Genomic DNA, 15,696 nt, shown 5'->3' with positions numbered 1-15,696 from the left:
AAGGGGTTTTTTTTCACCAAGGAAAGAATTCTGGGATCATCCACTTGTTGTTTTACATGGTCTTCCAGGACTTTGTGTGTTGCCAAGCTTTTTTTTTTCTCTAATACATCTTGAATCAAATTTAGAAATTAGTGATATTGACCTAACTAGGGATGTACTGATATCGGTCTGATACCATGCTCATTTATTCATACTTGTTTATATATATAAAAAAAAAAAAGGACTGTGACGACTGAAGTCACAGTAATTTGCGCGAGCTGTGACAAAGCAGGATATCTGGTCACCGTACCGGTCAAGGATGGGTGGAGACAAATGTGTGTACAGAAGATATTTATTAAGAAAAGTGCAGTGCAATCAGGCAAACGGTCCAAATCGGCAGGCATGAATCAGAAACGGTAAACAAGCAGTAGGTCGGGTGAGGCGCAAACAGAATGTCCTAGGCACAGACAAAGGCGGACGAGGAACAGGAACTATGAATTCAGAAACCAGGAAATCAAAACCGCGCAAGGCTCGGTAAGGTGTCTGAACAAGTCAGTACTTTGCAACCTAAATTAGTCTTTGGCGTCCTAATAAGCGTGCGCTGATTGCGCCTTAATTGTGCCAGTGTGAGTCATTAGTGCCGCAAGAGTTGGCGAACCCTATAGATGATACTTTCGATGTGAATGTACCCTGTAAATCTGGAACGGTAAGAGATAGAGAATGACACGTAGTGAGGAAAAGTTGCAACCTGCCACACTGAACGACAAAAAAAAACTGATTTGAAAAAAAAAAATCATGAAAAGGGACAGAAAAAAAAAATCCCATTTTTCATGGATCACTCCAGATCAGCACCAAAACTCATAGCAGTGTAGTTTAACCCAGAGGGGTTCTTCACGTGAAATTTGATGACGACTGATTGGTTGAAAACTGAGGGAGAAATAGCATCCTAAAAAAGGTTAAGAGAATAATAATAATAAAGGAGAAAGATCCTGAGTGAGAGTAACAATTTGCGCCAACGAAAAAACCACAATCACTTTGATGCCAGCATGTGTTTATTACACTACATTTCACTTTATTCGGAATACTTGTACACCTGGTTCTTCATGCAGTGTATAAAATTGTGCAAATACAGATGAAGCGCTTCAGTCAAGGTTCGTATTTTGCATCAGGATGGGGAAATGTGATGGTCATCCAGGTGCGTAGCGTCCGAACAGTTGAACAGCGTTGATCGTTTTCCAGTCTTCACCTTGCCAGTTTCGGTGCTCGCTGTAGCCTCAGATTCCTGTTCTTGGCGAGCAAAAACAGGAATGTGGTCTCGTGCTGTTCTTCAAACGTCTGCCTCAAGGTTCGGCAAGTGGCGCGTTCATTTCTGCTCACCACAGAGACTGGTGACTTGAGAACATTGAACCAGTCTGGTCGTTCTTCTCTGTCCTGTCCCTTTAAGACTCAGTAAGGCATTTCTACCTGCAGAACTGGATTTTTTTTTTTTTTGTCATGCCATTCCATGTAGCAAGTTCTGAAATACTCCAACCAGCCCATCTGGTACTTCCAACCATGCCATGGATAAAGTCAAAGATCGTATTTTATCCTCATTTCCCAAACTGGCGGATACTGCCGTACAGTGCCTCGTGATTCTGTCTTGGATGTAAAATCTTAAATCTCAGCACAAGGATTACTAAATCATACACGTAGCAATGTCACATCCTTTGTATCCTCACATAACTTTGACATGTAACCCAAAATTGCCTTTCTCCAGGTGAACAAGAACAACGCCAAACTCTGGAACAACGTCGGCCACGCTCTGGAGAACCAGAACGATTATGAGCGAGCACTCAGATATTTCCTCCAGGCTACAAGAGTACAACCAGGTATGAGTCACGGCTCACACCCGACACCTACAGCGCTGAGGAGCGTTTAAGATGCAAATCATTAAAAGCAGCTGGTAATTTCAAGTTTCGCCGAGTTATCTGTGCGTCCTTGGACTCACTCGGGCTGATTTTTAAACGTCTCCGAGGGTCATTTATGAGATCGGTGTAAATACTGGACATGATTGGGGGGGGTTCAGGCTCCGCAACTAGATCTAGTCCCGTCTGTCATGGTTGGCGTTATTTCTGGATTTCCAACGTACGTTTCAATACTGGCTGCTTACTTAGTGCTTCTCGGCTCACAGAGTGTCGACGTTGCTGATTGGTTGGTTTGGGATCATTATTATTTATAGCACCAGTCCGTATCTCCGTCCGTCTGAGACGCCCTTTTTCTCAGTAACCACAAATCATTGCCACTTGGTACCAAACTTCAGCTTGGGGTTCTATACCGTTTTCAGGTCTGTCACACATCGACTTCCTGTTTACAGACTGAACGTATTTACAAAACATATAGCGTGGATTTACAACATTTTCGTAACACTTTTCTCAGCAACTACAAATCACACCTGCTTGATATTTGGTACCGAGCTTCAGCTTGGGGTTCTATACCATATATACCGTTTTCAGGTCTGTCGCACATCGACTTCCTGTTTATCAACTGAACGTGTTTACGAAACATATAGCGTGGATTTACAACATTTTCGTAACACTTTTCTCAGCAACTACAAATCACACCTGCTTGATATTTGGTACCGAGCTTCAGCTTGGGGTTCTATACCATATATACCGTTTTCAGGTCTGTCACACATCGACTTCCTGTTTATCAACTGAACGTATTTACAAAACATATAGCGTGGATTTACAACATTTTCGTAACACTTTTGTCAGCAACTACAAATCACACCTGCTTGATATTTGGTACCAAGCTTCAGCTTGGGGTTCTATACCATATATACCGTTTTCAGGTCTGTCGCACATCGACTTCCTGTTTATCGACTGAACGTGTTTACGAAACATACAGGGTGGACTTTGACGCTGTTTCAAGAAGTAAAATGCTATTTCAGAATGCCAGTTTACCAGGATGCTGTTTGAAATCCCTGGGGAGAGACACGGCTCTTTATTTACTTGTTTCAGGGTTCATTATTTGTTGAAGTCAACGTTCATAATAAGTGTCCTTTTCCTTCGATCGCTTGCGTTCTGATATAAACGAGAGCGGGGGGATACGGAAATGAGCAGGCGCTCACGGTTGATCTTGTTCGTGGATTGCGATGCTGTATGTGAACTACGCGGCATGAACAAAATGGCGGTCATTGACGCGTGTGATGTATTGCAGCAATTTTGAGAGTTGGATTCTTCCAATGAAAAAAAATAATTTAGGTGGGTGTGGCTATAAGAAGAAATGGGCATAAAATTACCGTATGGTGAGCGAGAAGCTGGGAGGGTTCATTTATTGAAAAGCTCAATCAGCTGAGCGTGAACTTTGCACCGGTACCATCAACTACAGAGCGTGAGGTCGGTTAAATATCAGTATTTTGAATAATCAGTCTGTGTGGAAACGCACTCGATCTCGTCCATCCCTGTCGAAAGTACGTCGGGACTCGCGTGACGCTTCAGAATTCAGTTCTGCTAAACACTACAATATTCTGCGCAGACCATTCTAGGGATGGCGAAAACTAAAAAAAAAATCTTGACCGACCACCGAGCCTCATTAGCCGGTTAAAGTCGGTTAACCTATGAGTTTAAAATTCTAGAATTGGAATTATTCGAATCTATTCTAAATCTAACCGCGAGCATCCGCACATTCAGTCCCAGTCGCTGCCCTCCACTCACATTACCTTTTCTACAGCGCGAAACGTTTAGTCAAACGCGGCACTGATGCCGAGGGGTTTGTATCGGAGCGGAGGACAAATGGCTCCAGCTTAGAGACAGTTTCAGTTGGCCATGATGGCGTTGAAAATAAAGTGCTAGAAGAATTACATAACATTCAGTGATGGGAATAACGGCGTTAAAATAAAGGCTGTTATAACGCCGGGTAATCTAATTAATTAGCTACAATCGTTATAACGCCGTTACCAATATCAACACGCCATTACTGCATGGTATTGAAGTTGCTCTGAAGCCGTCACCGACTTGGCTCACAGACATAAAAGCTGCGTTTGTCACTCCCCCTCCACACACCGCTGTCATTTCATTCTCTCCCCTTCCCTCCGAAAGTCGGCATCTGCGCCTTTAGTTTGTGTGGAGAGATATAATCTGCAGTAACATGCATTGTTGGCTACAGACCGAAACATACTTTCAGAATGCACTGGCCAAGGCAGGACTAAACTCGATGTGCCTTCTAATAATAATTTAAAAAAAAACCCAGAATAGTAGGGCCTCCGATTTTCCGCGATCGCGGAAATTGGGGTCAGAAACAGAATTAGTGCTCAGAAACGGAATCTATGGAGCCCCTCTGGTGACATGGGTGAAAAAAAATATTCCATGGCCACGAGTTAATAACGCGTGGGAACGAAATCCTATTCCGTGGCCACGACTTGCTTAATGCGTGGGAACGAGATGATTATTGGGTGGCCACGAATTAATAACGCGTGGCCACGAGATGATTCAAGTTCCAGCCTGATGGGATGATGTCCAGTTTTTGAGCGGCCGTCAATTGGGCAATAAATACAGGATTTATCCTGTATGATGAAATCTATAACTTCCCCGAGGTCAGCATATTGTCTACGTTTGAGCCCGTGCTTTTTGAGCAGCCGAATTAAGTGTCTGTTGCTCAGAATTACTCCCTGTCTAACTGCAAGTGATTTAAAGATATCATTTCATTCCTAGATTAAAATAAAACGAAATCAGATCAAACTTGTCCATATTTGCGGCTGAAGCTACTGATGCCAGAAAGTCAACAGTCTCAGTGATGAAATGACGAACACTTCTCGTGGCCACGCGTTATTAATTCGTGGCCACCTAATAATCATCATCTCGTTCCCACGCATTAAACAAGTCGTGGCCACGGAATAGGATCTCGTTCCCATGCGTTATTAATGCGTGGCCACGGAATATTTTCAAGCACAAAGGAACTCCTAATGCTGTATTATAATGGTGATCTTGAAGGCAGATTTTGAACAGTCAGATTTCCATTAGTAATCTGCACCAAGGCTTTTCAGTTTAACATTATATAATAGCAGTGATGGGAATAACGGCGTTAGAAATAAACGGCGTTACTAACGGCGTTACTTTTTTTAGTAACGAGTAATCTAACTAATTACTTTTTACATCGTTATAATGCCGTTCCCGTTACTTACAATAAAATACTATGCGTTACTTTATTAAAGCTGTTCTCATCTGGCACGCTGCTCGTTCAGCCTTTCTTTACTCTGCTTTAGTGTGGGGCGGGGAGACACGAGACAACGGCACAGTAAGCCAATCAGAGTAGATTTGGACAACATACGTAGGTAGGCCACGCCTACTGCACTACTGTGCGCTCTTTCAATCGGAAGACCCAGCGATGGCGAGCGGTCAGCCCAGCACTGCGCTTTCACACTGGAAATACAGCCATTACTTTTCATTACTTGAAATAAAAGGCAAGAGTGTTTACGTGCAATGCACATTATGTCGAGGAACAAAGCGTTTGTCCTCGTCAGTGGCCAGTATTTAATTAGTAACATAATTTTAATAACTACAAAAATATATTATATTTGATAGATATCTTATCTCACATTGTCCCACAAAAATATTAATATAGTGTAGATAACGTTACTAATTGGTTCTGTTAAGTGTCCATTTCAGTCATTAAACACATTTAACATTCACTTTTATTATGATTACACTAATTGAATTTGATTTTTTTGAGGGGGAACAAAATGTAACGGAATAATTACTTTCCCTGGTAATTAGTTACTTTTATGACAAAGTAACTCCGTTACTAACTCGGTTACTTTTTGGGAAAAGTAACTATAACTAATTACTTTTTGAAAGTAACGTGCCCAACACTGTATAATAGCAACTGATTATTTTCATGATTTAATGGTTTATGTTCTTAAATAAGAAGTTAGGTTCCAAAGAATGATTTTCTATATAAAGAGTTTGAAGATTATTAAATTAATAATTTACAGGCAAAATGTAAATTAAACTAATAATAGAGTTAAGTGTTAAATAACTTGAATCATTTAAAGTATATATTAAATGGACACCGTCACACACTTTGTTAGACCTGTCGTTGCACTGAAAACATTGTAAGCATAACAACGAATAAAAGTTTGAAAAACATGGATAAAATGATAACCGAGATTGTTTTATTTAAATGTACATGTATAAAGAGTAAGGATAACCATAAAAGTATTAATATGCAATATAAAGTTTTAAAGAAAATAGCAGGAGCCAGTCAACAATCAAGTTAACAGCACTAATTAACTACAGTCTTAAATAAATGAAAGAAACACATTTTCAGTGAAGTGAAATTTAGTGTAGACTGTGTACAGAAAGTTTAAAGCTTTATATGAAGTTGTACTCCAGCAGGCCAGTAAAGCAGGGTTACAGGGATAGATGCACAAGGACAACAAACATGCAGATGCCTCCCAACACCAGTTACCTGAAACATAAAATTTCATGCATTTATTACATGTACTTAAGAATTCTGATTCTGAATTATGTATCTTATATGTTGAAAATCTAAAAATGCCAATTTAGTTGTCATTTGAGCATATAACTGAAACAAATTGTCTGAAACGGAATTGAAACGGAATTAGCCATTCTCTGAAACGGAATTTAATGTTTTTTGAAACGGAAAATAGGAGGCTCTAGAATAGTAATTTGTAAGCTAAAAAGTCTAGCCTAATACTTTATTTTTCACAGTCAGCGTTATTAACTGCAGTCGGCTGTGTGTTGATATTGCATACTGCTACGGACTAGGCACTTTTCTTCGAAGTGAGCCACAGAGACCTCATACTGCAATTGTTTTCCAGCTACTGATATTACGGTTACATGGCTGCTAATTGTACACAGCCATTAGGAATGGGATAGCTCAGGGCTTTTCAAAGTGTGGGGCGCGCCCCCCCTGGGGGCGCCAGAGTTCTTCGGGGGGGCGCAACGTGTGGAAAAATAAACCAGAATAAGTTACTATTGCGGACATTTAGTGAACTTCAGCTAGCCTTTGCCAGAGACAAAATGGATAGATTTTTTAGTACCTAAAGCTACAGTGAGTGAGGAGACAAAGTCTGGGCCAAGCAAAAAAAACCCAGAGCCTCCAGGATGTTGCGATTTGCAACTTCAGCGCAAATTCAACCAATCCCCGTGAATTCAGGGCGGTGTTGCAATTATATCCAATTACCGCAACTTTCCCGCAAATTTGACCAATCGTTGGCGTCGTCTTGAGGTGATGTCGACAAACTATCTTCCGCCTTACTTCCGTGTATACGTTCAAGAGAAACAGCATGCGCGCAGTGTTGCCAGATTGGGCGGTTTTAAGTGCATTTTCGCGGGTTTTGAACATATTTAGGCTGGAAAGCGTCAGCAGTATCTGGCAACACTGCATGAATAGGCTTAAATTCTGTTACTGAAAGTGTGTTATGTTTACAGTGAAGGACTGTGTGCACTTTATTATTTTTTTTTACTTAATACAAGAAATTAATGGATGCCAACATTTTTGCCAAAATGGTATTTTATTTTCCATTGTTTAGGCAGCTTCAGCATCATACTGTGAGATTCTGTTCAAATTGTTTTTTTTTCTTCTATGAAGCCTGAGCCATTTATTTTATTAGTTTATAATTATTGTTTAATTTAGTCTTCAGGAGAGACTGCCTGCACACAGTACTAGTATTAATAGTTTTTTTTCTTCCATGAAAGCTGAGGCATTTATATTATATTTTAAGGTAACTTCATGTTGTGCTGTGAGGTTCTCTGCACTTTAACTTTTGAACCAACAGGAGCATTTGGATAAGTAAAGCCTATTTTTCTGCATTTTTGTAGTCCTGGTAATCTTTTATATTGGTAAAGTTGTTTATCGGACCATTTCTCAGTGTCTTTGTTTTTTTAATCAATAGTTTTTCAGTAATAACTTAATATTTAACATATCACTCAATTTTAATCACAAAAAGAGAAAATCGCAACAATTTCTCGCAACCTTCACTTCCTCCCGCAATGTAATCGCAACAAAAACCTAAAAAACACCGCAACTTTCATCGCAATTTTTTGGAAACCCCCCGCAACATCAGACATTTTAGCCCGCAACAATCACAAAAAAGGCCCGCGGAATCCTAGGGGGACTGAAAAAAGAAGGAAGTATGACCACGATTATTTAAAGTTTGGATTTTCATGGACTGGATCTGAAGATGCTCCACTGCCACAGTGTGTTGTCTGCCAAGAGGTGCTAGCTAACGATGCTATGAGATGTTTAAAATGTGTAAAACAAGATGTTTTAAAAAGCACAGATGTTTAAAATGTGAAACAGAGAAAAAGAAAAATGTGTACAACAACCATTTTTTAAAAATACGAATGGAACATTAAGTATAGCAACAACAAAAATTGTAAGAGAGGGTGCTGTTGTTTATTTGCTCTCCGAGGGGGGGCTGACCCTCCCACACTTTGAAAACCCCTGGGATAGCTGGAGCTGAGCTGATTAGCCGCTAAGCTAATATAGCAACTGTCTGATGCTAAGTAACATCAGTGAGTAACCAGGTTTTAGTTCAGATCTTGTGTATTATTATTACGTTGACATTAATATTCACCAGACTAATCAACCATCGACTTCATTCCTGCGCCGTGTTCTTGTTTCTTTGATAGTCAAGAATTTCCTTGATGTTACGTACCTGGTTAACATCGTAGTAAAATGTAATCCAACACTGAGACTTTTCTTTCGCCGAGTGTCAGCTGTCTTCAACTGGGGCAGGAGGGCGGGACATGACCGAATGGGTGTTTCTGATTTGTCAGCTGTCGTCCTTACACCGCATGGCATGCCCCAAGCATTTACAACACAGAATTCCAGGTTCTCCGCTCCAAAATCGGCAGCTTCAAAACGATTGATTTTTTTTTTTAACCGACAACCAAAAAAAAATTAACCGGTTGACGTTGATTCGGTCAACCATTGGTCAAACGGTCATCGGTTAACATCCCTAGACCATTCAAACCATTACTTTATCATCCTGAATATACCCTCACCGGCCACTTTAATAGGAACTGGTTCGTGAGTCTAAGCCCATGTTTACATTAGACCGTATCAGCGGATCATCAGATTAACGTTTTTAAAACGATTAGCGTGCACACAGCAACACCAATACACGATTTGCGTGCACACAGCAACGCCAATACACGGATACGCTCGGCTCCGCAGGCATCCTGTGCTCCAAATCACTCCGCCCTGAACAGCGAGTGCCCTCTGGAGGGTGCGCACTCCGGCCCTGCGCAGCTCACAGAGCGCGCGAGTGAAGCGCACGAGCAGTGATTCGGGACTGAGCCGCTGTGTGTGTGATCCCAGCGCATATCACTTACCACTTGCAAGTGGAAGGATGGCAAGCCTAAAGACAATCATAACTACACAATGGGCAGTATTTGCATCAGTATTTGCAGTATTTTCATACTTTTATACTCTTTAATGAAAGGTGATACAAGGTGGAAGTCCGCGCCGTTTTTCAGCAGTCGCGTCACATGACCAACGCCAGCGAATCAGGAAGGTGGATGTCACAGTGACGTTGTCCAATGACGACGCCAGCTAGAGCTCAGCACAGCGTATCCGCGTATTCTCAATGTTTACACAGCACCGGAGCTGACACGATCTGGATTGAATACGTGGACGCCAGCGGATTCCCGTTTCCAGGCGGTTTAATGTAAACGGACAGTGCATCCGTGAAGAAAACGAGACAGATACGGTCTAATGTAAACGTAGCCTAAGATTCACAGGACTGGAACCCAATGTGGTGTGGTGTTCTGTTCTGCTGTTGCATGCTGAGATGCTTTTCTGCTCACCACAGTTGTAAAGAGTGATTATATGAGATACGATATCCTTCGTGGCAAAAAAAAAAAAAAGCTCGAACCCGTCCATTTTCCTCCGACCTCTGTCATCAACAAGATGTTTCCACCAACAGAACTCTGTGTTTTTTGCACCGTTCTGTGCAAAGCCTGTTGCGTGTGAAAACCTCAGCCGTTTTGGAAATCCTCAAACCCCATACTCGTGGCTCAAACCAACACCCTGCCACAGTGAAAGAAAGTCACGCAAAAATTAACATCACAATTTATCCCGTTCTGACGTTTGAACATTGTGAACGTTAACTGAAGCTCTTGATTTGGATCATTGTGCTGCTGTCAAGGGATTGGCTGGTTTAAATGATCATCTTCCGGCTGCTCCTGTTAAGGGTCACCACAGCAGATCATCATGATCCACGTGTTTGAAACAGCGTAGGTTTTTACACCGGATGCCCTTCTGACGCAACCCTCCCCAGTCTATCCGGGCTTGGAACCAGCATCAAGTATGCACTGGCTTGTGTAACCCCAGTGGCTGGGCATTTTACGGGTACCTAATGTGCATGTCTTTGGACTGTGGGAGGAAACCGGGAGAACATGCAAACTCCATACAGAAAGACCCCCGTCGGCTGTGAGGTTCAAACCCGGAACCTTCTTGCCGTGAGACGACAGTGCTAACCACACACCATTGGCTGATCAGATAACTGCATAAAACAGCAAGTGTATGGTTGTATCTAATAAAGTGGCCAGTGAGTGTGTATGCTTTTACATGTAGACGCATTGTTCATTGTTAAATTATTGTTATTATTTCGAATATTAAAAATGATCGTCGATCATCCGAGTAATCTGATTTACTCTGATTAGACATGCATGTTCATTGTTCACACTGGATCAAGTCTGGGCATGTTCTGGGGATAAAAATGAGAGGGGATTGCACAAATCCATGTGTTTGAAGCCAAATACATTTTACAATTTCAATATGTGGCTTCAGGTGGCCCCCAGGCCCCTCCTGGTCTTCATTCTTGGACGGGTCTGCAGCCATCGCGTTTGTTTCAGATTTATTTATTTTTTCTTTTTCATCACTTGTCCCTGCGAGAATTGCATTGTTAATTTCTTGTGAAGTTTAAATCGGAGTAAATTCGTCTCAGATAAAGTCCATGATGATTCCTGGAAGCCGCTCAATACGATTTCGGCGATATGGCTATGAACAGCACTCAGCATTATAGAAAAGCCAAAAAAAAAAAAAAAAAGACGGCCTTATGGGACGTCTCACTCACATGCATCTATGTCAGAGCGTAGTTAAGTTTTATAGCTTGTTCACTGCCAGTATACACACATTAGCAGCTTCGAACGCCGTGTCGGGGTTTTTCACAGGTTTTTGAAGAGTCTGTATTTTTGCGTCAGTTTGCTTTTCATCACGCTGGGGCTCCTGAGGTGTGAAAGTCATGTTATTGGTTTCACACCAAGCTGCAGAAACACTGTTCCATGAGTCAGAAAAGCTCACCGTCTTGCTGAGACGTCTTTATCCGTCACGATCACATGAGCAAAACGCCAGCCGTGTGTTGTGGAAAAACAGGGTGGTGGTTACATGGTTACGCGGTAAGGGCCCGGTCCCACAACACCGATAACTCTAACTCTGACTGTCCGTCTGTCTGAAATTCGTTCCAGTCTGGAGCAGAAACACCACAACTATAATCTCATCTCATTATCTCTAGCCGCTTTATCCTGTTCTACAGGGTCGCAGGCAAGCTGGAGCCTATCCCAGCTGACTACGGGCGAAAGGCGGGGTACACCCTGGACAAGTCGCCAGGTCATCACAGGGCTGACACATAGACACAGACAACCATTCACACTCACATTCACACCTACGGTCAATTTAGAGTCACCAGTTAACCTAACCTGCATGTCTTTGGACTGTGGGGGAAACAGGAGCACCCGGAGGAAACCCACGCGGACACGGGGAGAACATGCAAACTCCGCACAGAAAGGCCCTCGCCAGCCCCGGGGCTCGAACCCAGGACCTTCTTGCTGTGAGGCAACAGCGCTAACCACTACACCACCGTGCCGCCCACCACAACTATAATCCCGACTATAATCCCAGTTGGTCCTGACACTCAGGGAAATATGGTAAACGCATCCGACTGAGGAATAGTCATGGAAGTTTTTCCCAAGTAGTAGCACATTATTTCAGCTCGTGCTGTACAGCTTGGACTCCAAAACAACCCATCCACACACACTGGTGGTTGATATAATACGGATAGGTCGTGGATTACGGAAATATAATAAAAAAAGAATACAAAATAAATACGGAGTGGTTACGGATTTTAATCCGGGTGCATCTCGGATGATTTACGGATTGGCCACAGACGTTTCAGTATGGGTTGTTTTACAATCAGGGTACGCAAGCTAAAAATCACATTTAACACTTTATTACCCTGTCCACACTAGGGATTTTGTACCGATACGAAACTACTTTCGTACCGCAACACCTGTCCACACTAGCAACTATACCGGTACTGTAGCGGTATAACTGTATCGGTGGGGGCGTCGTGGCTCGGGTGGATGGGGCGCCGTGCCATGGGTCCGGGGACCCGGGTTCGATTCCGGCCCGGGGTCATTTCCCGATCCCTCCCCGTCTCTCTCCCGCTCGTTTCCTGTCTCTGCACTGTCCTATCCAATAATAAGGGTGAAAAAAGCCCAAAAAAGAATCTTAAAAAAAAAAAACATGTATCGGTACGAAACCCACAAATGTATGGATTCCGTACCGGTACAGTATCGGTACTGTAGCGCTTCGCTGTAGTGTGGACAGATGAAGCGGCTCTATATCGATACAAATATAATGCGCATGCGCAAAGTCAGACACCTCAATCGATGTCTTCGCTGAATAAATAGTGAAGAACGGAGATTCGTTTTCTTTGTTTCTTTCTCAACTGCCTCGCGCGTTTTATACGATTCGACTGAATAAATGACCACCAGAAATACAGACTGTACACTGACAACAAAAAGCACACACACGTTGTTTCATCCGTACGGAAGCCGAGAGAGGCCCTTCATATAATCCTTTTTTTTATTCACCTTGTTATCCCGAGATAACGACATAATTAATTCAGGATCTCGAGAAAACAACACAACTAATTCGAGATCTCGAGAAAACAACACAACTAATTCGAGATCTCAAGAAAACAAAATTATTTCATGATCTCGAGTAAACAGCTGAGAAATGGTTCATTCAGGTGCGCCAAGAGACTTGTGATATGCTGACTTTGGGGCTATTTCTCATTCTGTATAGACGCAACTTTGGTCATTAGAATGTCTGGAATAATCGATCACCTAATAAGGCAATATTTTGATCAGGGGTTGACGCAGGGAGAGATTGCATTAAGTCTTTTAATAAGGGATAATTTCAAAATGAGTCCGCGGCACCTCCGCAGAAGACTGGCCCGGCTTCGTCTCTACCGACGGAGATACAGTGATCCAGCTGAGATCATGAAATAATTGTTTTGTTTTCTCGAGATCTCGAAATAACGGATGCCATATATTCTCGGAAGGAAGTTACTCGGTAACCATGGAAACATTTCGCGCACGTGCATTTCAACTACCGTGAAAGAAAACCACAAACATTTCTCGCTAGTGTGGACAGATGCACTAAACTGTACCGGTATACTTTGTATCGCTACAGTTATACCACTTTCGTACTGGTTTAAGTGTGAACACAGCAATTATCTTCAATATCAAAAGGCTTGACGAAATAAACTTGGTTGTTTATTGTAGCCCTGTGATAGCTCTATTTACCATGCAAAAAAAAAAATTTGGTGATAATGTTATTTTTGGTGAATGTATGGCAATATGTCATATTTAGCAAAATTACTCGTGTCATTTAGAAAAAGTGCTTTTTTGACCACAGGTAGCTCCAAAAGGGATGCACTTAAATCATTCTTTATACCATAAAACAAATATTTGGTTCCATATCATTGGACACATAGTTAAGTTTTAATGTTGAATGCCGGTAAGTTTTCAGACTATTTTGATCAAATTAGTATGGAATTGTGTCAAAAAAAAATGTCCTCTCCGAGACAGCTAATTTTTCTATATAAAATAACATATCTAAAATAATTATTTTCATCCTAAAATGTGGTCAAGATATTGGGACATAAATATTAGAGACAACTAACACAAAGCTTATATTTAAAAGCACTATGGAAGTAGCTGATTCTGAATTGTCAAAAAAAAAAGTCCTCTCCGAGAATCACTTCGTTTGTTTCTCCCATCTTATAGCAGATTACACAAAACTACCATACACACGTCAAAAAATTACCTGAAATCTGTTCTTTAACTTGTCCTTCACTTAAAAACTGGTACAAGAACCAGTTTGAATCAATTTGAATTTTGGACCCCTGTGACACAAACTTTGTCCCCTGATTGTACATACATGTCAACCTATACGGAATGTCCGTATTTTATACGGATTTGATTCAATAAACGTAGTATACGGGCGTACAAATAAAGTTATATGGATTCTTTAAAAAAAACTTCAATATTTATTTAGAGCTATAATCAATTCCCACGATGATAAAAGAGCGCATAACATTTACAAACGTACTGTACACCACAGACACCCAGTAAAGAGTCTTATGAAATCGCGCGTTATCTTGTGGTAGCGAGACTTCGTTCCACTTCTGATCATGCGCACACCGCATTGCGAGAATCCCGCCAACCGGGAAGTAACATTTTGTTTGAAACGCGTATTTCCAGTTGAGCGACTTTCACTAGCGACTGAAAAGATTCTGAATGGGCACTCCGACAAGATCAACACAGACACTTGCTGTGACATGCAGCCTCGTGAGGTATTGGTGCAGACTGCTTAAAAAGCTGTCATGGAGTACAATTCAGAACATTAGAGTGTGTTTTTGTTAAACATTGGAGCTTTGTATTCATTCTGAAGGTTTATTGTTATTAATATTGAATAAAAAGTAACTGGGATATATCATTGTTAATTATCATTCACATTTTAGGTAAATTATTTTAATTTGCATCTTATATGGATTTTATCAGGGAAATACGGATTTTGGAGGTTGGTTATACAGGTTTGATTGACCAAAGGTTGACATGTATGATTGTAAAACAACCCTTAAATTACAGATGGGTTACTGATTTCATACAGATGAAAAAATGCATCACGGATAAATTAAGAAGTCAAAAACAAATGTTTGGACTGCCGAAGTTCATGATTAAAATATCTTACCTGTGTTTATATGTTTACTTTATTAATCTACTTCATGGAAAATCACACATCCGTGAATAAAAGAGCCGCACTTTTGTGTTTTTTTTTCCTCGTGAAACCGTATTCCGTGACTTCAGGCTGCAACAAGGATGTACAAAGCTGTTTAGGGAAAATCGCACATGCTCAGTAACTGTGGGTGGTAAAAGAGAGCAACTGGACTTGCTTGAAGATTCTTGAAGCCGTTTCACCTCTCATCTGAAAGGCTTCTTCAGTTCTGTCTGACTAGTAGGGAGTATCAGGTATTTATCCTCTCCTGGATGAAAAGCTCATCTAAGGTGTCGTTGAGTCATCCTGTTGGTGTGGGTCACTGGGGGCTGGATGTGAACGGCCTCGAGAGTCGTTAGGGTGATCGATGGATTGCCCGTTAACGTGATCAATGGAATGCTGATTCTCTCTATGCCCCTTTTCCACCAAAGCAGTTCCAGGGCTGGTTCGGGGCCAGTGCTTAGTTTGGAACCGGGTTTTCTGTTTCCACTGACAAAGAACTGGCTCTGGGGCCAGAAAAACCGGTTCCAGGCTAGCACCAACTCTCTGCTGGGCCAGAGGAAAGAACCGATTACGTCAGCGGGGGGGCGGAGTTGTTAAGACCAACAACAATAACAAGACCACGAAAGATCACCATTTTTA

At 41.7% G+C, this 15,696-nt stretch overlaps 1 protein-coding gene across 1 annotated transcript in view; it reads left to right on the top strand.

Moving 5' to 3' along the window:
- Nucleotides 1-15,696, top strand: part of tmtc3 (transmembrane O-mannosyltransferase targeting cadherins 3) — a 177,777-nt gene that overhangs the window by 145,691 nt on the left and 16,390 nt on the right. Inside the window, exon 10 of the mRNA XM_060928418.1 lies at nucleotides 1,736-1,847. Coding sequence (XP_060784401.1) covers nucleotides 1,736-1,847 — 112 coding nt within the window. The remainder of the gene's footprint in view (nucleotides 1-1,735; nucleotides 1,848-15,696) is intronic.

The sequence above is a fragment of the Neoarius graeffei genome, chromosome 8, assembly GCF_027579695.1.
Source record: "Neoarius graeffei isolate fNeoGra1 chromosome 8, fNeoGra1.pri, whole genome shotgun sequence".
Lineage (NCBI taxonomy): Eukaryota > Metazoa > Chordata > Actinopteri > Siluriformes > Ariidae > Neoarius > Neoarius graeffei.
This window is presented reverse-complemented; position numbering and strand designations above follow the sequence as displayed.